The sequence below is a fragment of the Polypterus senegalus genome, chromosome 6 (genome assembly GCF_016835505.1).
Source record: "Polypterus senegalus isolate Bchr_013 chromosome 6, ASM1683550v1, whole genome shotgun sequence".
NCBI lineage: Eukaryota > Metazoa > Chordata > Cladistia > Polypteriformes > Polypteridae > Polypterus > Polypterus senegalus.
The window spans coordinates 177,173,519-177,198,016 of record NC_053159.1 but is presented as its reverse complement, the minus strand read 5'-3'; the positions used below and the strand labels follow the sequence as shown (position 1 = coordinate 177,198,016).

The 24,498-nt window shown below is 33.9% G+C and overlaps 1 protein-coding gene across 1 annotated transcript in view; it reads right to left on the bottom strand.

The window, feature by feature from the left end:
• Positions 1–1,082: 1,082 nt before the first annotated feature.
• hat1 (histone acetyltransferase 1) overlaps positions 1,083–24,498 on the bottom strand; it is a 96,488-nt gene continuing 73,072 nt past the window's right edge. Inside the window, exons 5-11 of the mRNA XM_039757624.1 lie at positions 10,876–11,055; positions 10,429–10,550; positions 9,835–9,939; positions 7,756–7,862; positions 6,962–7,113; positions 5,938–6,054; positions 1,083–2,530 (exon numbers count right to left, since the gene is read on the bottom strand). Of these exons, the coding sequence (XP_039613558.1) occupies positions 2,363–2,530; positions 5,938–6,054; positions 6,962–7,113; positions 7,756–7,862; positions 9,835–9,939; positions 10,429–10,550; positions 10,876–11,055 (951 nt within the window). The 3' untranslated portion in view covers positions 1,083–2,362. The remainder of the gene's footprint in view (positions 2,531–5,937; positions 6,055–6,961; positions 7,114–7,755; positions 7,863–9,834; positions 9,940–10,428; positions 10,551–10,875; positions 11,056–24,498) is intronic.

Sequence of the window (24,498 nt, the reverse complement as noted above, 5' to 3'; positions counted from 1 at the left end):
ACACAGTTCAGCCCAAAACCTTTTTATTTTCTTATTTCTTTCTGTGTCGCCTTCACTCCTCCTGGCAATCTTCATCCTCTTCCATACAACTCTGGTTCCCGGAGTAGCAGGTGCTGCCTCCTTTTATAAGGCACTTGAAAGTGCTCCAGGTGCTCGTTGACCATCTTCTGGCAGCACTTCCGAGTTTGGCGGAAGTACTGCAATTTTGGGATCAGCAGCAGCTTCAGCACCCTCTGGCAGGACCCACAAAAGGGCTGCACCAAATTCCCACTCCCATGGTGCACTGCGGGAGTCCGAGGCACCATTGTAACCTATGAGAGATGCCACCTAGCGCTCCAGGGGAGGTAACATTCTGGACACGCTCCCTTCCCCCGGTCCTTTCAGCATAGAGACGCCGCAGTCTGCACTTTGTTTTTATCATTTAGAATTATGTCTGCGTTGCTGCTGGAACAAGTACATTTTCCCTTGGGTAGTAATGGCATTACAGGGTGGTCCAGATCTAATTATGCAGATTCAGATCGTCTGGATGACTTTGATTTATGCGGGGACGATTCCAGATCGGCGCGAAGACAATTCTTCATGTCGCCAGTTCGCACACTTCTCGATGGTCTGGGATTTTTCGGGTGATTTTCTCTGTAATAAACTTAAGTTATAGCGTAATGAAATTTGCAAAATTAGGTCTGGACCACCCTATACATAATTAAAATGTATTATAATTATTATTATTATTACTTATCATTTAGCTGACACCTTTATCCATGGCCAATAACAACATTTAAGATGCAACTGATTGCATTTCTTTTGCTTTTTCCAGTTAGAGCACAGGCAGGTTGAAGTGACTTGATAGGGGTCATGCAGTGTCCGTAGTGGGATTTGAACCCACAAAACCCTGGGACTGAAGTCCCAAGTCTACAACTATGCCACGCTGCCTATATACATTTCTATTAAAGGCAACAATCGATAAATCAAGACATATGAAAAATAATAAAAATCCTAAACGAAAACTTTTTTTTGTTAGTGTAGGTTGAAATTGTCAACCTCCATTTCTGAAGACCATATTACAAAATAAACAACAAAAGAAATGTAGACAAAAAATGCTTTTAATTTGTAATGACAGACAGCAGATCCACTTGTTTACAACACACCATTACAGATGTGCAACAATTTCATCTTCAAGACATTTTCCTTTTATTTCATAAGCTCTTAAATATTGATGTTTCAGTGAGTGCCACATAACTTGATGATACACACAGAAATTGGCAAAAATCTTTTCAATTTTCCTACAATATTTAGTTCAGAAGTAAAAGGTTTTAAAAAATGTGTAGGTGTGAAAGTTTGCAATAGACAATGGCTTTATTTTATTCTTCTAATTAAAAAAACAACTCTAACTTGATTCAGTGATGCAGTTAATTCTGCATCTGATAAAGAGCAATGTCCTTTCACCTCTGCAAACTTGGATCAAATCCATTCCACTTTTCTGTTTGACTGCTTTTCTGTTATCTATGTGACATCAATGCTTACTGTTTCAGCCTGGTTCCTGGTTGAAAGGAACGTGACTGCAATTAACAACAAGTGCCACCCTATATTCTGGTGATCCAAGCTCTAAAAAGCTAAAGAGCACAGAGAGAAAGAATGAGCAGCTAATGAAACAAGCTGAGCTGAAGTACAAGGAGGGGACAAATGATGTGCTGCAACTTAATGAGTTTGAGCCTGAAGGAGAAAAAAAAAATATGCTTAATTATCGTCTGCAGCAATTTAAAAGACTGTACCAAAGCTCAACTCTGACACAATCTTAGAGGGCTGAATGTTGTCCATTCCTCAGTATATTTGAAAGAGATGGCAAAACAGGTAATATTCAACCAGTGCAAAATTAAAATGTGATGAAAAATACAAATGAAGTCGCATAAACCCAAGTATTAAAATCTGAAATAAATGGAAATCTTAAGAACAGCCTTGTGTGTCATATTACATTTGCAACGTGAACAGAGACAGCAGAGGAGCAATACAGATGTCGTATTATACTGTATATAAAACTCACTTTTAAGTTGAGTGCTACAAATCATTTCAACAAAGCAGTGACAAATACAATGATTTGAAATCTATGCAGAGACTCATCGGTATTAGGTGCAAAGGTAGTCCGTTTATGAGGCAAGAACAGAAGTAGAAGGATTTTTTTCATCACCTTAGGCCACAAACTAGTAAATTAATTTACTCATCAGATACACAAACAGAACCAATGTAAAGCAGAAAAACACTGCCATTAAGTGGTAGGTAGTCCATTCTGAATGTACGACATGTATAAAAGAAAAAACAAAAAATTCAGAAGGAAACATCTGGATTAATGTAGATGGGAAGGTAAAAGTCAAGCCTGAGCAAGGCGCTCAATTACTCGTTTGTAGTCTGCAAGAAGCTCCTGGTAGCTCTTCTCCAGCTCTTCATGTTGTACTTGAAGGTTAATTATATTTATTTGATTGCTCATCTCCTCAGGTCTGAGACACCTTGTCATCTTGGCAAGTTCCCTCTGGTTTTTCTAAGCAAATGTAAGTTATACAACAGGAATTAATTTATTAGGTTGACAGTTTTAAATATGGTGAAACAAAGTAATGAAGAAAAATATAGCACAGAAGACATTTTTTTTTAAAAGCCAGAGAAAAAAACTCTCCTATCACATTAAAGATTTAGCACTACTTTCATTTATGTACACTACAAATCCATTCTGTACCCTTTTTTAAAGAAGCCATTAAGCAAGAGACTCCAAACTATAAAGAAGTAAACGACAACGTTTAGAACTCTGGCAGTAAAGAAAAAGTATTATTTATTATTAAAATAACCCACTCATTGGAAAACTATTACTATTTTTAACCAGTCCTCAATAATGTTTTATGTAATCCAGGACAGAAAAAGAAACAAATGACCTACATATAATGTGAGCTCTTTACTTGGTTCTTCTAAATCTAAAATCTCCACAATGTAAAGTCATAATGATACTCCAACCTGGACAAATCTACAACTGCTTCAAAATCTTAATCACTAGACCTAAAGGAACGGCCTTTAAAAGACTTGACCTCTTACCATTGAAAGAGGTGAGGTCTTCGAAAAGGTTAGAATAAAAAAAAAAAAATTAAATCAAAACATGATGTTCAAGAACGGTATTAGTAAGATCAGAACAGATTATACCAATGGGACCAAACAAAATCAGGAAAGGTCCAAAACAATTTAACTCAATGAAAACTGAGAATATGAGTTGATAGAAAAGAAAATCATGTAAAACAGGCAAATGTCTCTGTGGAAGTGTCTAAAAAGATCCCCAGTGAAAGAAACAAATTGCTGGAAATAAATAACGTCATTTCAGGAGTTAATAAGGAGGTACCGTATAATAGAGAATCTGGTGCACAAAATAATACAGGGCATGTTATGCATTGTTTCAGCTATATGAAAGGTAACATTATTTTCTCTATATGCATGACAATAAAAAAATAATCAAAGATTTTCTGATACATTATTATGAACAGCATTTATTAATTTGCAACAAGAACTGTTATTATATAAAATTTTTAAGCAATAAAATTGAAATAATGTTAGTCAGCACACTTGTACATTACTGCTTAATATAAACTGCTGAAACATTTCCAGTTTTCAGATGTCAATGCATCTTCAAAATGGGCATAATAACAAGAGACTGACCAGCAGATGAAAACACCAGTTAGACAATAAGATAGTACTTCTGCAGGCTCTAATCACTGTCTTTCATGCTGAGTAAAACCTCACTTTCCCCACTAACCTGTACCTGTGAATAAAGACTAAAAGGTAAAAGACACATTTTTAGAAGTAAGGAACGAATACTAAAAATAACACTGCACCAGAAAAAGGTAATGTGCATATATGCAAGATTACGGTCAGGATGCTGGACAGACTCACCAAACATTCGTATAATAATACATAAAACATAATCCCCTTTAAAGTATAATTTGCAGATTTTAGCTGGGAGTACAGTATAAAGCCAATAAATGTGTATTCGGGAATGGGGTTCAAGTTATTTAAAGAAAATTTGTCAGTAATGGTTTTGCATTTTATTTAGAAAAGGTGAAGTCTATAAATAAAGACTCCACTTTATATATTACCTGTATATATGTATTATTTAAGTACATATTGATTTATTGTTATTTACTATTTTGGTACATTATTTATTCATCCTAATTCATATCTATTTCTAATTTGTTTATTGTTAACGTCATGTAAAGCACATTGAGCTACATTATTTGTACAGCAATGTGCTTTAGAAAGAAATGTTTTTATTTCCTGCCATGTGCTCTGTTCTGGCTAGGAAAGGCTTCAGCTATTTTCCATAATCCTGCTCAGGTTAAAAAAGGGTTTGGAAAATGGATGGACATTGTTGCTGTTATCAAGTCTGTGCTTAGAAATGCAAGAAACACAATTTAAAAAATTGTTCATCAAATGCAAGGTGCAAATCCTCATTCATAAAAAAATATAAATTGCAATCGTAAGAGAAGAAAGTCACAAAATGAATAAGGTCTTACAGAGAGGATATGGTAGGATTAAAGGACACTCTTTATAATTCTAAAACTGAACGATGCATTTGTCTCTAAATTAAAAAAAAAAATTATATGTAACAAATCATGATGGTTCAACAAGCTGAATGAAGGTACACATGTTCTTGGGTTGTTAGTGTTAACAAACAAATATAATTTCATGTTTAAGTTAAAATGTGTGAACTTTCTAGTTCCCTGCAGAAACAGAAAACCTTGAAAATGCCTTCCATTTAGTCAGTTGGTTGCTTAACATGCTCGGTTTCGGTGGCACATTACAATTTTTAACATCACTGTCCAGACTTCACTAATGTGGTCATGGCATTACAAATTTAATTAATACAAAAGAGTGATTTGAGTCAATATTTTCCACTGGTAATCCAACCATGCTGTAGGTAAAAGTGCATCTTAAATTCCAAAATTACAAATGAAGCACATCTACGTATTTAAAATAATCAGACGTATATAACATATAATTGTTTACAATCGCAGAGTCTTTGCTCTACCCATCAAATTGAAATAATCAATGGTTAAATATATTTGGCTCTTATGAGGAAAAGTGTGAGTTTATTACACAGACAGATAACAAATATCAAATGCTTCATGGGAATATAGCTTTCATTTGTACAATGACTTATTAAAGACTTCTATGTGGTGGTCCAGAACTACTTTCATGATATTGTACAAAGTATTCCATAACCTAAAAAGTTTTATAAACCATTGTTCTGAACAATGGGAAAGAGCTTAAAAAAAGATCTGAACTTCACGTGCATAACCAATAAACTGAACTAAGACAGATCGAGAGAAAATGCGTTTCACCTTCATGTCTTTGTATTGTCTAGCTAATTATTATGTCTCTTGAAATCCTTAATATTTAAAATATAAAGTTCTTTTAAATGTCATTTATCCATTCATTTTAAAAATTGGCTAGTTTTCGCTTTAATAAAAACAGTATCTGAAAGTAGCACTTAAAATAAATAACACAAAGGGTTTTAAGCACTGAAAAACACATCTTCTGCATTGCTGTTATTTCCACATAGAACCAGCACCATATGATGGCCATAATCTCCATCATAGCTTCCATAAAAAAGCAACAGAAAAACATTTAAATAAGTATTGAATAAATCCATTTTGAACACAATATTACCTTAAGTACAAATTCTTTGTGAAGGAAGGAACATAAAATCCATTATAAAAATACATTTACTTAATGTATTCTAATTTGGCATTATTCTGTTTGTTTGATCTGCATTATAACAGAAGCATGAGTAGAAAGTCTGAAATGTAAAAGACTGTACTTTTCTAATGTTGCACCATTCTGAATATCAACTTAAGGTGTACCCCGAATTTAAAGGGTTTTTTTTTTCAATATATATATAGTAGTACTCACCTTGTAAGGGCCAACAAGCCGCTTTTTAATTTCCAGTCTGTATGCTCTAGCATGATCAGCATCACTCATGTCGGTTGCACGTAGGCGCAAAATCTCGTAAACTCTTCTAGCATGTTTCTGAGAAAGAGCACAGTTTAGAAGATGCATGTTCTGATTAATTGATAGTGTTCTTTTATATTTTTAGCACACTGAAGATGTAATTAATATGCACAAAGAATGTTACAATCATATCTTTATTAAGGACAGAATCTCATACTGGATTATACCACTGCACTCACATTATTAAGACAATGGGAGACAATCGCAGGGTGTATTCCTTCATACACCAAAACAGGGCCAGCTTAAAGTTGCAAATTTACCTAGCCTGCAGACTTCAACAATGAGGGAGGAAACTTGTGCAGACAGTAGTAGAGTCTGAACCCAAGACTATGAAGCAGTGAAACATCACCATTAACCATTGTGCCAGCATGCCATCCCAATATGTGTAAATGAAATCCTTCGAGGTTAATGAAAGCAGCCAATGGCCGTTATTTATAAACGAATGACTGATCACTGTTAGATGCATCTGTCAATGTATTCCAAAAATGCACCACATCTGTTTATCAATATGCAGTCGGCCTTATTGTTCAAACCCAACCCTTAGGCAAACACCTGTGTGTGAGTTTTTTGTTTAAGTAAAATTTTCCTTTCATTCCAGAAACTTTTGGACTGATTAGTTTCTACACACTCCCTTGAGACCCTGAATGCATGCCCAGCACCAGATCTGCAAACATTGTAAAGGCAACATTTAAGTTTGTCTTGAATAATTGCAAAGATACATTTTATATTACTTTATTCATGCTTATGGTCAGTATGTTTCAGTATATAGGTGGACTTATATGTGCTTAGACAGAAAAATATAGAGAATGTTTAAAAAAATGAATAAAAATAAACTTGAATCACAAAAGGTAGAAAAAAATAAATAAGAATTATTTACTGGTGACCACCTTAGAATACACAATGGATGTACACATTTGTTATTTACCTTATTTATCTTTAACTTTTCCTGGGATTCCTTAATCATTTCCTTGCTAAATCCATGGACTAAATTTGCTGGTGAAAAGCTTGGCAAAGACTGGCAGAATTTTACAAGCACAAAATCCCTTAGTCTGACATAGTTTTCAGATGGATCTTCAGCTGGAAAAAGAGAGAGAACCTGGTAATGGATTTTCTTTCATCTCGTTCTCATATATAGAAGTCTGGACAAGCACAACTAAAAGGGCAACTACAATATTAAGCCAAAGTTCGTAACAAGTTAAAAACCTTTCCTATTTACCATAAAACAAGGAACCACCAACTGTCTTGGCTCAGCTTGTGGGGCTTTTAACAAACTGAAAATGCAAGCCAAAAAGTCTTCAAACTTTACTTTTCTGTGAAAGGTAATCTAAGTTGCAGCAGTCTTGAAACAGGAAAATAATTATACACCACTGCTGGAAAATGATTGTGCAGCATGTGGTGAACAGATTTGTGTTAAAACTACTAGCAATTTACATACATCCGGCCTTCAATCTGGCCTGTGTCGAGGAAGTCAGCACAGAAGTGAACTGTTAGCAAAGTAAAAGATGATTTGTTTTTGAGCAAGCATCACAGTCTCAGGGAATACTGTATTAACGATTTAAAAATTTTAAAAAGATGTTTAACAGTGCAAAGACAGGTAAATAGACATATATTTTATTTTTATGTCAAAAGATTATACTTCCTAATCTTCAAAAAAAAATCATTAGCCCATCAAACTGTGATATAAAAATGACCTTAAGGTTATTATCAAATATTACAAACCAGTAATATCCATAACTTTGGGATCTGTCATGTAATATCTGTGAACAGTTTCAAGCAGTTGTGCTCCATGACCTTCTCCTTGAAATGGGGGGAGAATTATCATTTGGCTGGTTCAAAAGACAAAGGAAATAAATGTGAGAATTACTACAACGATTAAGTCAAGCCATTACTGTGTGCTGTAAAATGTGTAACTTCTGCAAAAGCAAGTAGTCCTTGAACAAAGGCAGAAAACAAATGCAGGAAAACAGATAACGTATTTGTTTTTTTCCTTCACATATATTAGAATCTGTTAAAAGTATTATTACTTTAAAATATAACAATTTTATTTAAATGGCAAAAACAAAGCTAATAGTTAAATACTGTATAGGGAAAAAAACACATCCAAAGTAATATAAAGCAGAGTAGAAATATATTTTCTAAAAACAAGGGCAGATATACTGATAAATGTAGCATTTTACAAAAAACGCATCACTTAAGACAATCATAATTCACTTAATTCACATAATACTTATACATATAATAAAAACAGTGGGAAACACCAGAAGGCAACTAATTCTTTGTTATGTTGTCTGGCTCTAACAATTATTTCGAAGCAGTTGCAATACTGTTTATTTTTTATTTCTTTGTATAAGCAACCTTGTACAAATTAATGCATTTTTTTTAACATTTTTAAAGCTGTGGCTAAGACCACAACTATTCAGAACTGAAATTTTCCAATATACACTAGTCTGTAATTGGCATTAACAGAGTGATGTTCTAAAAGATCACTGCAGATTAACGTAGGGATAGTGTGGATTAGGTTTATGTCTCTTTCTAAATTGTTTACAAGGTAAGACCATTATTTTACATACACTAACTCAAAACATTTCTTTTTATATTACGTTTGAAACCATTCATTTATAATATACAAGAATGGCCTCACATGCTCGTTAAAACAGAATTTTCACAAATTCATCAAAGTGCATTCATAAATAGGATACTGAAATCTACAATCAAATAAAAATAACTCTTTCCAGCATCAGTGAACACTATTTATATTTTATGCTTGAAAATATCTATTTTGCCAACATTCTAGCTTCAGCATTACAAAATGTATGGTCAATAAACTCTGAATTTATGAGGCATCTCTACATTGTTTATGTATGGCTACACAATATTAAGCAATCACAAAAGAATCTCTGAGGTGAGAGCACTGAGATAAATCAATGTCTAAGTATTATAAAAATATAATAAACATACACGTAACACCTATTATTTCAAAGACACTTGTTCATCTTTTTTCAATATCAATGCATGTATGACTTTGAATAAGAACTGCTTTCTGAAAGATGATAAAAATATGAAGTCCCGAGAACAAGTTTATTATAAACTTTTTGCTGTAAGGATGTAAACAGCATTTAAGTTCACCAGCTTGAATAGAGATACTTAACAAAAATTGTGCTGTAATATATATCAGGAAAGAAATAAATTATTTCAAGCTGAAAAAGTCTAACAATTAAATCAAACATCACACTATTGCTTTTTGTCCCAAATTAAATATTACAACAGAGAACATGTTTTAAGTGTAACTAATGGCACAGTTGTTAAATCAGGTCAGATTAATCATTTTTAATTTGAAGAATCCCAACTATCATCACACATTTACTTATGGCTTTTAATCTTAGAGGTGGGGTTTAGCAATTTTAAAAAAAATATTTATACTTGTATTCAAATTAGCTTTTCTCCTCGTCACTAATAACTAAACCCAGAAGATGTCATCTTATTCCAGTGACAGACCTTTGCTAGCTATATCCATATGTACTTCTATAAAATTTGCAATACAAGAAAGTTCTAACCATGAACTACTAGATGGAAACCGTAAAGAAAAACTTCACACGCTCGCTCACATTTCTGTTAACTGCAGCCTTTAGAAAAAAGTTGGGATCACTTATTTAAATTAGATGATAAAATCTAAGTTTTCCACACTGGGGTAAGTACTTTAGCCAACAATCTGGCACAGCATACAAAAAGAAGTAAATGTATAATTTTTTTTTTTTCTGTAACAAATAAAAGCTAGGCACGTGTTATACTACCAATTACCTTACACGCGGCCGGGTTTTGTCTGGGAATACGTAGTAATTATAGACTGTCATGTAGCCAACAGTTGCGAAGAGTGTCTCTCCATCCTTATTATATTTCTCAAATCTGCAGATAAAACACACAGGCAAGCAGGTCAATTACAGCCACGCTCCCATGCGGCGTCCATTTTCCCTTCCATTCTCTGCCTGAGTTTTCAGTGTCAGCATGCTATACCAAGCAGTTCCAATTGGTACACCTGCTACGTTTTGAATGTACAATTCACTTAATTGGTGCAGAGCAACTTAGAAAAATCAGGCCTCTTTACATCACTTCAGTCCATTTGCCTATTGTCCCGATGAATGGGTGGCAAGCAAAAGAAAACACTGACAGAGTTCATTTTACTGTTTAAGCCTACATTCAGTGTTTCAAAAGACAACAGCATTCAATTCAGTCTTCCAATGCATAAAGAAAGGAAACTCTTGCCAGATAAACAATGGCTGTCTTTCCTGGGAAAAATATCATTAAACCGGGCCCAGTAATTGGCAAAAAACACAATTATAGCAGCGGGCTTTATTGAGGCAATAAGGTCTAACATTGCTCAAGGATGGTACTTACATAAGAAAGTAGTCCCATTTTTCATCATCCACATCGATGAAGCTTGCTGTCTCAATGAACCACATCAAGAAGGTCTGCAGTCTTTCATGGTACTCTCGAAAGCCAGGACAGGACATATCAGCCTAGGGAAAAAGGAGGCCAGTATCAGCTGAGACAGATCACTCAGTGAAGCTGAATGAACTAGTAAAAGACAATAAGCTTCCCTGGAAAGTTAAACATCCAGTACAACTGTTTTCAGCTTTAACAACAAAAATAATTACGTTGAATATAACTCGTCAAAGTGAAACAAGACATCATCAGATTCAACTGGAGGCCTAAATACTGCATACAAAGACAGATCAATCAATAATGTAATGGTAAGGATGTGTTCTTTAAATGATTTATTTTGTAGTTCTGGAAAAACAATTACTTGTTAAAATACCCCCCCTAAAGGAAGCAATCTATTACCTTGTGGATCTGGTAGGTAATGTCCTCCCCAGCCTCCTCATTATGGACAGAGTATGTATGTAACAATGCTCCAAAAGGTTTAAATTTTGACTCTTTTTCCAATAAAGTAATAAAGTCATCAGTATTGCAGCAAAAACCTGCTGGGATTATATCTCGAAGTTTACCTTCAATATCATCAGGCTGAAAGAAATAAAAACAAAAGCATTTTTCCCTCTCTTCTCAAATGTATGAAAATAAAACAAAACATTTGCTATAGCTAAATAGAGAATGTCAATCCAAACGGCAAATTATTTACAAAAAGCTTTACACTGCATTAAAACACAGTCGCCCCATCAGAAACAGTAAATACAACATACACACATTTACCAACAAATCATTAAACTATGAATGCAAATTCACAAGAAGTGCACAGGATGACAAGTGTATGTACAACACCTTACAAATCCTACAATTAAATTTTCCTCTTTGTGATATTTTTATTTCAAACAATTGCAACTCTAAATCATTTTTTTTAATGGGACATTGCTTTGTTGTAAAATCTTAAAAAGAAAACATGCTGTTTACAGAAGTATTTGATTCATAAACCTTAATTTTTTGTCATTGATGGTAAATATTGTATGACCATGATAGATTTGAGCTCAGACTTTGAAGTAAATTTGCCCCAGACTATTTAGGTTAGTTGGATGATGCTTGTGCACCCACCACAAGTTTCAAACAGATTCTTAACTAGTTTGAGATCAGGGCTTTGACTGGACCATTGGATGACATTTGCATTTTGGTCCTTGTGCCACTCCTCTGGCCTTGTGTTTGGGATCACTATCCTACTGAAAGATAAGCTCAAGCTCAAGCTTTCGTTTGTTAGCAGACTGAAACATGCTCTCTTTCAGCGTCTGCTTCTATTTTTCCACCACCTATTCTTCCTTCTCTTTCAAGCAGACGCCTAGGCCCTTCTGATGAAAAGCAGCCCCAGAGCATACCATCACCATACCTCACTGTAGGTGTTCTGTTTTTGTTTTGAGGTGTATCACTTTGAACACCGGCCTGTCTTAGTCTCATCTGACCAGAAAACCTTTTACCACATTGCAAGTGGGTCATATTCATGTTTTCTGGAGAACTCTATAGATGTGCTTCACATGCTTCTTTTTGACATTTTTGTGCCACACTCCCATACAGACTAATGTTTTACAGATCTCACCTGGTGCACATTTAACTCTAGTCTCAGCTTCTGAAATCTAGCTCCTTCAAAGTGTTTGTTGGTTGGTGTGGCATCTCTCACAATTCTCTTTCTTGTTAGCATAGAAGGTTTGAAGGAATGACCCTTCCAAGCCAGTACCCTGATGATTTAATATAGCTTCCACTTCCTGATACCCAAACCAACAGTGCCGCCTGGACCTCTAACAATTATGTTTTGTACTCTTTTCCAAAAAAAAAAAAAACCTCTTGTATTGTTTTATTACTTGTTTCTTTAAAATGTTTTTTAGCCATTATTTTCAGAAGTATCCTTCAGATTTATAATGATCCATTAACTATGGGTTTTTAACCAGAAAACACTGCAGCTATTTTAATGATTCACTTGTGAATTTCCAATTGGAAGGCAATTATGTCCTCATTAGTCAATTGTTTTTCACTAGTGTAAACTGTTAGCTTCAACAACACAAGCATAGAATACTCATGCAAAACAATATATATATTTTTCCTTCTTAAGATTTTGTAATATAATACAGTGTCACATTTGAGAATTAATTTTGAGTTTCAGTCCTACAATAAAATTCAGTGTAGGGTTTCTTATTAGGTAAAATTAGAGAATTGCTCAAGAGACTGAATACTTTTGCAAGATGGGCGATTTGCATTATTTGCCAGGGGGTAATTTACTTAGCCACGCACTATTTAAAAGGTCATAGCAGTGAAACAGAATTCCATCCTGAAACACATGTTTACTAATCAGGAAAGTAGTTACAATTTACAAATGTGTGTATATCTCACACTGGTCCACTCAATAGTCTGAAAAACAATCATGTTACTTGCCACTATACTGTCACATTTAAAAAAATTTGTGGTGGTGACGAAAGGCTAAAATAAAGTTTACAATAGTACTCTAGCTGAGAAAGACACTTTTGCAATAGATGTTCACAATATCTTTAAGTCACATTTTCTTCAGTTTAATGCTAACTTTATAGACATTTCTTTTTAGATGTAGTTAGATGCTTCATAAACAGTAAGATCACACTATGCAAGTTTCAAAAGTCAAGAGAAGGAGCAAAAGATCTTTGCAATAAGCACTACCAGCAATTAGTGTTTTAACTGTAATGGAAAACAGACAGACAGATACTTTATTAATCCCAAGGGGAAATTCACATACTCCAGCAGCAGCATACTGATAAAGAACAATATTAAATTAAAGAGTGACAACAATGCAAGTATAAAAGACAATAACTTTTTATAATGTTAACGTTTACCCCCCCGGGTGGAATTGAAGAGTAAACTATAAACCAAGGTCCAATTATATATAGACGATAAATATTTCAGCAGTATAACTATGAGTGTCATGGGATTGCTTCTACATTACTCTATTATTGAATATTTACAAATTTACAACAGCAACAACAATTTATTTCGCATATAGCCCAAAATCGCACTTTGTGTATTTACACTAAAATTATTAAGTGTTACTATTGAAATTTAATGTCAATAATGTATATAAGCAAAGGTAGAAGAAGTAAACAAGAAATTTGACACTGATAAATAAAAAAAAAAGATAACATATCTGGATTGAACAAACTAATGTTTAATCATAAAGTTCACAAAAGTTGTTTTACTTTATTTCCTTTATATCACTTCAGTCCTGTCAGCACAAACAATACATACGTAACCGATTTGTGTGTCAGTAAGCCAGAGTTAATAAGACATTTGTACAATCCTGTATTAAATTATTTTGCTTGAGCTGCCCAAAATAAAACAGCAGAAAACTGGCACTGTGCATGTTTTCAATTTTCTCAATACCTTCCCTCGATTACCCCTTAAACTATCGTTCTTTTGAAAAGGTCTGATCATGATAAGGATATGCCGTCACAGGTTTCTTTCACAAAATCAGTAACAAGCCAGATCTATGGTTCAGTGAAGCTGCCCACTGTCAAGAGTGACCTTCTGGCACTTGCTGCATTTACCTTCAGTATACTTGCAGGTGGTCAAACGAGCTGCAAACAATGCATGAACTTGTGAAAACTGCCATCTTGAAAAGATAATTTCAAAATATCTTTATGTAAGTTTGTCAAGTTTCCCCAATATTTTACATTTCTACTGATATTCCTACTCAAATGTTTCTTATCTAACTTATTAAGAAAGGATATAAAACTGTTTGCAAAAAAATGTACACATGAAACAAAATTAATAAACATCTGCTACACAAAGACTACCTAGGTGGAGTTCTAGAGAGCTGCACTTTATCTTCTTTCTCTATAGCTGTGCCACCAGTTACTTCACTTACCCAAGCAAAATAACATTTTGACTCTTAACTAGATGAGCTACAATAACTTCAACAAAATGTACAATCAATGTTGAAGGATTAAGCAAAGCATTCATATCATTTGGTTTTACCCTTAAATTCTTTTTTTTTTTTTTTCCAAAACTGAATATTCTGCTTTTAACACTTCAGTTTCCAAACTAATTTCCATTTTCAGTAATGTCTCAGAAAGTGGACAGCCCGAAGAGGACAATGACAAAGCTTGATCAGCTACACCACATCCCTGCCATTCAAAAACACTTTTATATAAAGTTTATTTTTTTGTTGAACAGAAAAACTTAGAAACAATAGGTGCCAATTAAATTATATTACAGTTTATAACAAAAAAAAATATTTGAGTACTGAAGTTTTCATCTGCTGTTTTGATCAAAATAAGGTGAACAGAAAGTTTAGCTTTTCCTTTTTGATAAATGCCCTTTGGCTACTTCATTCAGTACAAGCAGTAAAGTGGTTAACAGATTTCTAGTGTCAAAAGATTTTTTTTTTCTTACACCCCCACCCAACTTCCCCAAACAATGAGCACTTTATTGTTCTAAGAATCTTCCTAGATTTCAAACATTTTTTTTTTATCTACCTTAATTTTTTTTCAGTAATCAATAAGAACAAAACAGCAAAATAGACGTACATTGTGCTTTCATTAGAGAATACTTCATACCTGATTAACTAGGAACCTGCAGAATTAAAAGGAAAGAATACATTTTTGTAGTATTACAAAAAAGAAAACCATTAGGCAATCAAGGCTGTCAGCTGAGCAGACCTGAAATTCCCTTTTTTTTTAGCTGTGTGAAAGACCACTTAATTGAATACATTTACTACTTATCTTAAACCATGAATATTTGATGAAGTTGCACAATAATGTATTTCTGCTTCTCACCAGGCAATAAAATTTAATGAATTGATCTCAACTTAACAAAACCTCTGAACATCAATATGGGCCCTCCGCTAAGCCTGCCAGCGAATTCAATAAAATTAACTTGCCCCCAATTCAAAGATTTGGGGACAATAAAGCCATGGATTTTACTCAGTATAATTTGCAAGTGAGTTCAGCTGTAATGTTTGTATTGTATCCATTTCCACAAGGATTGACATAAGAACACTTTGTATTAACTTGCTAAGCACCTCTTTCACACCATTTACATGCATGATGGCGATTAGTTCTATACCAAGACCCTTGCTGCTTGGCATTCAAAACAGGGAAATTAAGAAGCCCCGAACAAAATGCACTACAAAAGGCTAATACAACATGCTACTAATTCCTCTCTTTTCAGCCATCACCTCATTTCTAAGTGGATGTAATGCACCTGCAGATGAATAGCACTTTACCATTATTACTGTTCAACTAATTTTTTTTTTTAAATAAGGGCTATAAATAGAAGCCCAAGGACAACAAGTTATACTGTTAGTGTGTAGTCCAAGCAATACTTATAAATTCTTGTTTCTTATCTTCATAACAAGTAGCCATTGCCTAGATTAAACATATTGTACAGTATGTTTCCCAAACTCCCCACATTAATATATATTTCATCAGGTGAGAAATAAAAGTAAAAATACAAATAACCCACTATCTGTAATAGCCATCCTACTCACGCAAGACATCCAGTTTCAGAATATTTTGCAAATAAGTGTTTAGATTCATAATAAGTAACATAAGACATACACTGTACCGCTGCCTTAAGATAGCCTGTGAGCAAATTTAACTGGGGTTGTGCAGTTGAAGAAAATTTGAACCATTAACTTGTTAAAAAAAAAAAAAAAAAAGACTGACATGTTACTAAATAAAAAATGATTAAATAACACTTAATTTCAAAACTATGTTAAATACTCCCATTATTCTAGTCAATTTAATTAATTCTACAAACACATTTTAAAATAACAATTAGCACTATGGAGCCTTCAGAAGAGAATCTGCACTTAAACACAAGAACACAGAATTTGGAAAGGGGAAACAATTATTTAAAAGCTTTACAGCAAAGAAAATAACATATTAAGAATTCTAAAAAGTTCTGCCAAATACATGACAAAAGATGTATCAAGATTTTCTATACGTTATTTTTAATTTAAATATGCTCTAACTTTTTGAAAGAGTGTACTATGTCACCCACACCTCCACAAATACAATTTTTAAATACACAAAGCACGGTGGCTTAATACTGCACTCTGAAATCACAGCAGCACATAAAATGAAATGGAAAGAGGAGGCACCAGCAATCCCTCAGTGGCGTGGCAAATACAGCAGCAAGTGCACAACACGGGTCAAAAGCTGTTGTTTTCAAATCGCCCTGTTGTACCACCTTATGTGTAGAAGCACTGACAGTTTAAAGAAGTTTGCTTTCCAATTTGAATAGTTTATTAATGCCAAACCATCTGGTTATACCTGTAGAACACAGTTGTGGATGACTACATCCAATAAACTGTACATCACGTAACACACAGAAAATCTCAGGGGGCTGCAGGAATCTAACATAATTATGTTTAATTAAAGCCAGTAGTAGGCTAGTTTTAAATGAAATGTTAGAATGCAACAGCTTTGATAACTTCTTAAGACAGCAGAAGGATAAAGAAAATCATCACAAAAGGAATTTCAGGGTCCCCACATTTCGCACTTCATCCTTTAAGGACAAAAACTATTCAAGTTGCTTATAGGTTTTATTAGGGCATTAAAAGGGGTGTCACAAAAGAATATTTTTTTATAAATAGTCTTGTTTTTAATGATTACTTTAAAAACTGACTGTGTGATACTGGGATCACAAACAACTCAAAAAATGTCCCAAACCAAGTAAATCAAAAAATACAAGCAGTTTACTAAGGGTACAAATGTAGAGAAAAGCCAAACAAAATGGCCCCTTTTATTGGCTAACTAAAAAGATTACAATATGCAAGCTTTCGAGGCAACTCAGGCCCCTTCTTCAGGCAACATATAATACAGACACTGGAGTTCCCTGTTTTTATATACACACTAGGACAAGAAAAAACATTGGTAAATCTTTAAATGAGAAATCTTAAAGGTAAAAAATGAATAGACCCCTTCAGGCTAAGGTTAATTTAACAAGAGAATAAGGGTACAAATGAAAGAGCACAGGCTTTAGTGAGACACACCTATAGTACCACAGTAGGCACACTCACTTTGGAGGTACTGTATGCTCCTGCATGGTACGTTAGTGTAACACACAAATTTGCCGCATTTGGCTTTTGTAGTTTACTTTGTTACTGAACTGAGTAAATATATTTAAAAATAGTCCTTTTGTTAATATCTGGCAGAAATGAACCAATTAAGGAGAGGCTAATTGCTCCTTTCTGTGTTTTCTTATGCACTCAGGATGGTTAAATCAAGGTGTTAAATAGCCTTATGAAACAAGGGAATAAATATGCATAAATGTATTAAAAGAATAATAAACAAAACAGCTTGAAAAAGCTGAGTGTTCCTAGCACTTGATTTTTGCTGTCAGAAGAATTATAATTTCATATATAGGTCCAGAATGACTTGAAGCTTTTAAAGCGTCACAAGACACTGACAAGCAATTATGTCTAAGTAAAGTGAAGAAATAAACCAAACAAAAAAAAATAATAAAAAAGGGATATATACAGCGTCATATTATATCTTGTTATATTGTAAACAAAGGTATTTTGGCAATTTTCCATGTTTTAGGTAATACTTTAGGTCAAGCTTTTGTTTCCACTTTTGCTGTTTAACTGTTATTTAATGTAGCCTAGTAATGCTAAAAGGAAGCACAGTAAAGAAACGGGTGGTTGTACATGCCACCAGATTTACAAGCTGAACGAACATGCTTCATCGGGTACTCATGTTCTGACAGAGTGACTGACTGATTGCTGCTATCACTACCTTGCCTATCAAAGAATAAATTCTTATTTTCAAGTAATACAAAACAGTCAGTAATCTAAAAGCTACTGACACAGGACAGCAAAATGAAATTGTCTGAGAGCAATTTGAACTGCATTTGAACAGCAGCTGGTTTAGGCACACAGCCAAGTTCTATATGTAGCTCACATGTGCTAAAGCTTAAAGACAGACACTGCCATGCCCAAAGAATCCTTTCCATTCAGCACTGTTTTAATTTCGCACCTTGATAATGGCTTACTCACTTTTCAGTATTAAAAAAATTCAAAAATGAGAAGCATGCCTCTGCAGCCAAAAACTACATCAAAATGACATCTGTAGCAGCCACCCTAAAAGTACTTTACTCACAAATGGTAGGAAAAAGCTCTTTGTACTATACAAGCAGATAAACTTTAAAATCTACAACACAATACCAGGTGAATCTCCTAAACATCTCAGTCAACTGAAACCTTCTTTGTCTTTTCAAAACAAAGTAAACTAGGAAGCAGAATACTTCCGTAGTACAATATACACTTGGACACCAGTCATCTTTCTAATTGACATATCCTTCTCAAAGAGATACCAACTAGTGTTTTGGAGGTCTAATTAATGCTATTCACACTGCTAAATAAATCACTATATAAAAAAAAAAACTGAGCTTAGGCATTCAAGTTGTTCCTGTGTCACTGAAGTAGCGACACTTTAGCTTACTCTTGAAATCTTTACATAAAAACAAAAGTTTCCTTGATGTGTTGTTCAGTTTCACAGGTCAAGCCCAAAGACTGCACATAGGTGAAAATTTGCTGTATTGATGGAAAAACCTTTGTATAATAGAAAGAAAAAAATACTGCATGTTTCATGTAAAATGCTTTATGATTCAAGAGTTCAAGGGAACCTTACCATTTTGACTAGATTCTGTTTACATGTCAAGATTTTTGCAATGATAAAGTGGTGGCTACCCAAGAACAGTTAAATCTGCTAATATTTGATCATTTACTGTTTGCTCTCTAAAGTAATTATTTATGAAATCTCATATATTCATATATGAAAACGTACACTGTATTATTTTTAACGTATACTGCTGCAAATACCGAATTGCCACAAGACCACCTTCCACACCATTCTGTTATCGAATGTAATCAATCAATTCAAGCGGAACAAGTGATTAGCACTGCTGCCTTACAAATCCAGCATCTTAGATTTTAATCCATCCCCAGTCAGTGTCTATGTGGAGTTTGTATATTCTCCCCACTTTTGAAGATCTTAAACTAGCCCGGTGCAAGTAGGGCCTTTGTAATGGAGTGATGCCCACATCCCAGGTTGCTTTTCACTGTCTTTGTGGAGTTTATACATTCTTCCCACTTTAGGTTAACAGGAGAGTCTAAATTAGCCCAGCACAAATGTCAAGTGTGTGCACCATCACAAGTCGGGCCATCTTAATGCTTGAAAATACTATAAGAAAAGAATTCATTGTTAACATAAAAAAAGAAGCAAACAATGTTGGTGCTTTTTAAATGCTGCATAGTGAAAAAGTATTGTACATTTGAAAATTCAATCAAAATCAAACTAAAGACTGTATTCTATATAGCAAACATTTTAGAAGTGTTACATCAACAACAATAATAATGAATGAATGATTTTTAAGCAAGCAATAGTACCTCCTCAAATAACAACACTCACGAGTAGATATTTTAATTTATAGGGATACATATTCAAACTATGTCTCATAGCTTTTTTTGTAGGCTGATGTCGACTTTTGTGCAGTCTTACTGTACAAGATTATTTAAATGACCGCGACATGCTGCATGGTAAAAACACAAATCTGCCTACGGACTCTGGATTAACAGCAGGTAACAACATTTACACCTGTGCTAAACTATTCACAAGTTTTTTTAATCCATCCCCCTCGATGACTTGTATTGGTACCATGAACTTTGCAGCGTTATTAGTTGTAGTATTTGTCCTTTTTTTTATATAAGGGCATTTTCTTGTTGAACCATTCGAGTAACATAACTAAAGAATTTTCTGTATGATCAATTTGGGTTCGTCACAAAGGGAGAGGATTTGCAAAGCCTTTCCTACAAATTAGTCTGGTTACTGAACTCAGTTTAACTATCACTGAATTTCAACACATTTTAAAAGTCATTGTCACTTGTTTAATATCTGTTTTATGTAACCCAAACCTCCATATGAGGGGTGTTAAGCCGCATTAGACAATTAAATCTGCAATTGTGGATTCAGAGTTTGACAGCATTTCTGTTTTGTCATCTGATCTTTCGTCAGTAATACGTTTTTAATCATTAACAAAACAGATGGTTAGTTATAGTGCCACCAGCATGATGTCAGAATCACATGCTCTGCATCAAAATGACAATCAATAAGAGGCAGAATTTGGTACAGCAATAAAACTTCTGATTGGCTTATGTAAATGTGTAGTTGATGAGGCAAGAATATGATTTACAGTTATGGGAAAAAAAAAACAGTTTCATTGCAAACTATAGCAATACTATATAGCACACCCCTAGTGTGGGAATTCAAATTTGGTATAAAATAGTCTGCTCCTGTCAGCCAGGGGGAAAAATGGTCTTAAACGGACCTGATGTCTGTTTGAAAATGCTTGCAAAATGTGTGTTTAATATTAATCTCAGTATCCCCTGTAACTTAGTGAGAAAGTCAAAATAAATCCAAAAGCACAAGTTAAATTTGGTCATTGTATTTGTTCTTGGAATTTCTGAAACAGTGATAACATTTTCACTGTGCCATCTTTTACAATATATAAGTGATGCATTTTGTTAAGGAAGTACCAGTAAAATGCATTAATTTTTAATTCCCATAGTTAACAACGATGCATTACAACTAAAAACATTGCAATACTCTATTATACCCATCTTCCCTATTCCTATAGTAAATACCAGCCTAAGTTGCTGTAGATGAACATAACATTACTGCAATTGTTTATAATTTGATAATTTGAGCCCTGAATGGTTAAGTGACTTGTGCAGAACCACACAGTAATTCAGCGGTGGTGACTGAACCAGCAACCTTGGGCTTTTGATTCAATGCCTTAGCCACTAAGTCAATTGCCTGTGGTACACAAATATGCAAATGGAAACCACTGAAGCAATTACAACCACATATAATTTGACAGAATATTTCCTTTGCAGCCTAGAACTATTAAGTTGATTAGGTACAGAAACTTGTTCTTGTAGATGTGCCTAATTGTGTACAACATTAATATTAATGTGAGTACATCCACAAACCTACGTAAATGATTTAGAAAACAAGACGATTCAATTGAATTAGACAGAGAGAGAGACCTGATCTTCTTAAAACTGCTCTAATATTCTAAATATTCAAAGCACCTATTTTAAATCAGTGCAGGGCAAAAAAGGACTGAATTCAAAAACTGTCACATATTTGGTAAAATTAAGCAGACATATAAGAAGAAAATAAAAAATGATAACCAAACTGAGAATAAAAGAAATACAAATGCCAAATGAATAATGGGAATATGTGCTTAAAAGAGACAATACTTGAATACCACGATAGAATGCTAGTAATAAGAAACCAATTGACTGATAAGAATATAAACTAAATGTCACTTCTTTCTGAAAATGTGGATGGCCCATTGGTTAGGGGAAAGACCCCATTATTATTTTTGAACTAAAATGAGTGTGGCAGACGGAAAACAACACACCTTTCAGAGCCCACTAACTGCCTGCCAGCATCTGAGTTAATTTGACTTTTGATTTTTGCATTTGTAAGTCAAAATAGATTTAGTAATAACTCAAAACTGACTTTCTGGGTCCATTCTGGTGTCTACAGAAGAAAAGTCCTAGCAGTGCTAGATGCAATCAGGAGAAGAACTATTAGACTTATTCAAGGACTGCAATGAACAAGCTTTGTCAAAAAAATAAAGATAAAGATGTATGAATAAGGCCTAAACAAAGTAAAACTAAAAGACACCTGCTAAAAATAGTTCAGACTGTTACTGAAAAAAGAAAATATAAGTTGGTGTCGGCAGTTACATTAAAATAAACGAAAGACAACAGGAAGTTGGTTTAAAAAAACAGTAGTGTAAAAAACAAAAGTATTCAGTGGCACAGCAAAATGATTGAAAGCGTTACCTGAAGAAGCCTCAAATGATCATTATTAACTCTGAAAGTGATAAGCTCTGTTGACACAAATGGTGCCTCAATTAATGATGTGTGGAGTTTATGTGCTCTCCCTATGTTCATATGAGGTTTCCTCACATACTAAGGATTTGCAGTTAGATTAAATCACGATAGACTGGTGTTGGGTGTCCTTTAACATCCATAAACAGAAGTTTAGTAAAATGAACACATGACAAGCTGTACATATTTTTTATTTCTATTTTCACATCTCCTATTGAGACAAGCAATAAAACAAAGGATCTCTAAGGATAATCTAGTCGGAGATTAAATAAATGGAGATTAAGAAAGATCAAACTAGGGAAAACAGTAGAAACACTTTTATACACAGTAATGGTGCCTGCAAACTGCTTACTACACTTGAGAACTATCAATACTAGGCCACTGACGGTGGCACATTTTATACAAACTACTTTCCACATGTTACAATTTTATTTTAATATATTTTATTAAAAAGACCATTACCTTTTAAAATAGTACTGTATATATGCACTACTCACAACACTATTAAGGGTGGTTTAATAAAGGACAAATGCAAAGGAATCAGTATCATACCAAAACTATGCACATAAAGCAGAATAAACCATGTAACTGCAGCATTTTGTGAAAATGGCAATTTTTTACAAATTTAAATATCTCACAGAGGATTTAGCATATATTTTGTTCGATATCAAACTTTACACTTTAACTTACAACCATGCTGCATATTACTTAAATTGTCTTTTCAATTGAAAATAAATTTACTAAGGTAGATTGCAGCATGTGTTCAATATTATGACTTTAAATATGACTGAAGTAAAATTAAAGCAATTTATGCTAAATGCTGAAGTAAAATCAATTGAAACTGTGTAATGGTTTTTCAAAATATTCTTGATTATTAGGGTTTATAGCAAGCACTATTAGTTGGAAAAATACTGCTTCTCGTACGGTTTTGCTTTTACTAATATTTCTTGTCTGTTGTAGTCATTTTGTATTTTTTATTTTCTAGAAATGCAAAATACATTTCTTTCTTAGAAACAGATTAGTTTGAAGTTAATATAATTCATGAAACATGCAGACACCTTTAAGAATTTAAACTAAAACAAAGAAAGCCGACTGTCTGGTTATTACAGCTCTGAATGGTTTTTGTTTTGTTTTTGTGATTAGACTTTTGAGTCAAACAAATCCACACAATAAATAGATACAACTACTTCTATATCAGGTAGAACAATTAGTAACCCCCACACAGAACCTTAGCCCAAGGAAATGCCAGAATAGCAACAAACTGAAATGCTATAAGTAAAGGCCAAAAGTTTTAGGAAACTAATTACTAACTAGCAATCTCCCAACTATGCACTTCCTGAAATGAGAAATGAATGAGTTTACGAAGGATCAAGTTATAGAAAAAGGAGTTCCAGAAATGAGAAGATACAGAATTATGGTATTCCTGGCAAGAGGCCCGTGCCAGCTTGCAAAAATAGTTCTCAAAGTGAAAAGCCACTGCTGTAAATCAGTAGGAAGAACACCAGAGATATCTAGTAGGAGAAAAACAACAAAATGAGAGAGGGTGATCAATAGAAAGGAGCAACAACAGATTCTGTTCATCAGAAGAAGGATGAATAGTTCCAAATTACATAGGAGAACACACCAGCGGCATTTGCAGAATAAAAATGGTATCTGTAGTCCATCCAGCACCGTGATGTTTGCAAGTTGTTAGCTATGAATGATACACAAATGTAAAGACAAATATATTGGTAGGTTTGATTTTATGAGAAGGAGAAGACTGAGATATTTTAAAAATACTATTTCAAGTGCAAACAATACAAGAAATCACACTTCCAAATTGAGTATAGGCTGCTTTGCATAAGAAAGCATACAAAGCAGTAACTGGAAGACAGAAAACTGGAAAAATGAAAAAGAGGGCAGTGAAACTCCACATACCTGCTAAGGACTAACCTTGCCTTAAGTTAAAACAAGAAATAATAGGGAAAATAGGCAACTAGGATTGTAATGAATGAAACATTTTTGAGACTTTCACTAGCCAAAATATGCCCAAGCATGCTGAAACTCTAAATATCACGGTAAAGAATGAAGAAGAATCAATCACTGATTCTGCA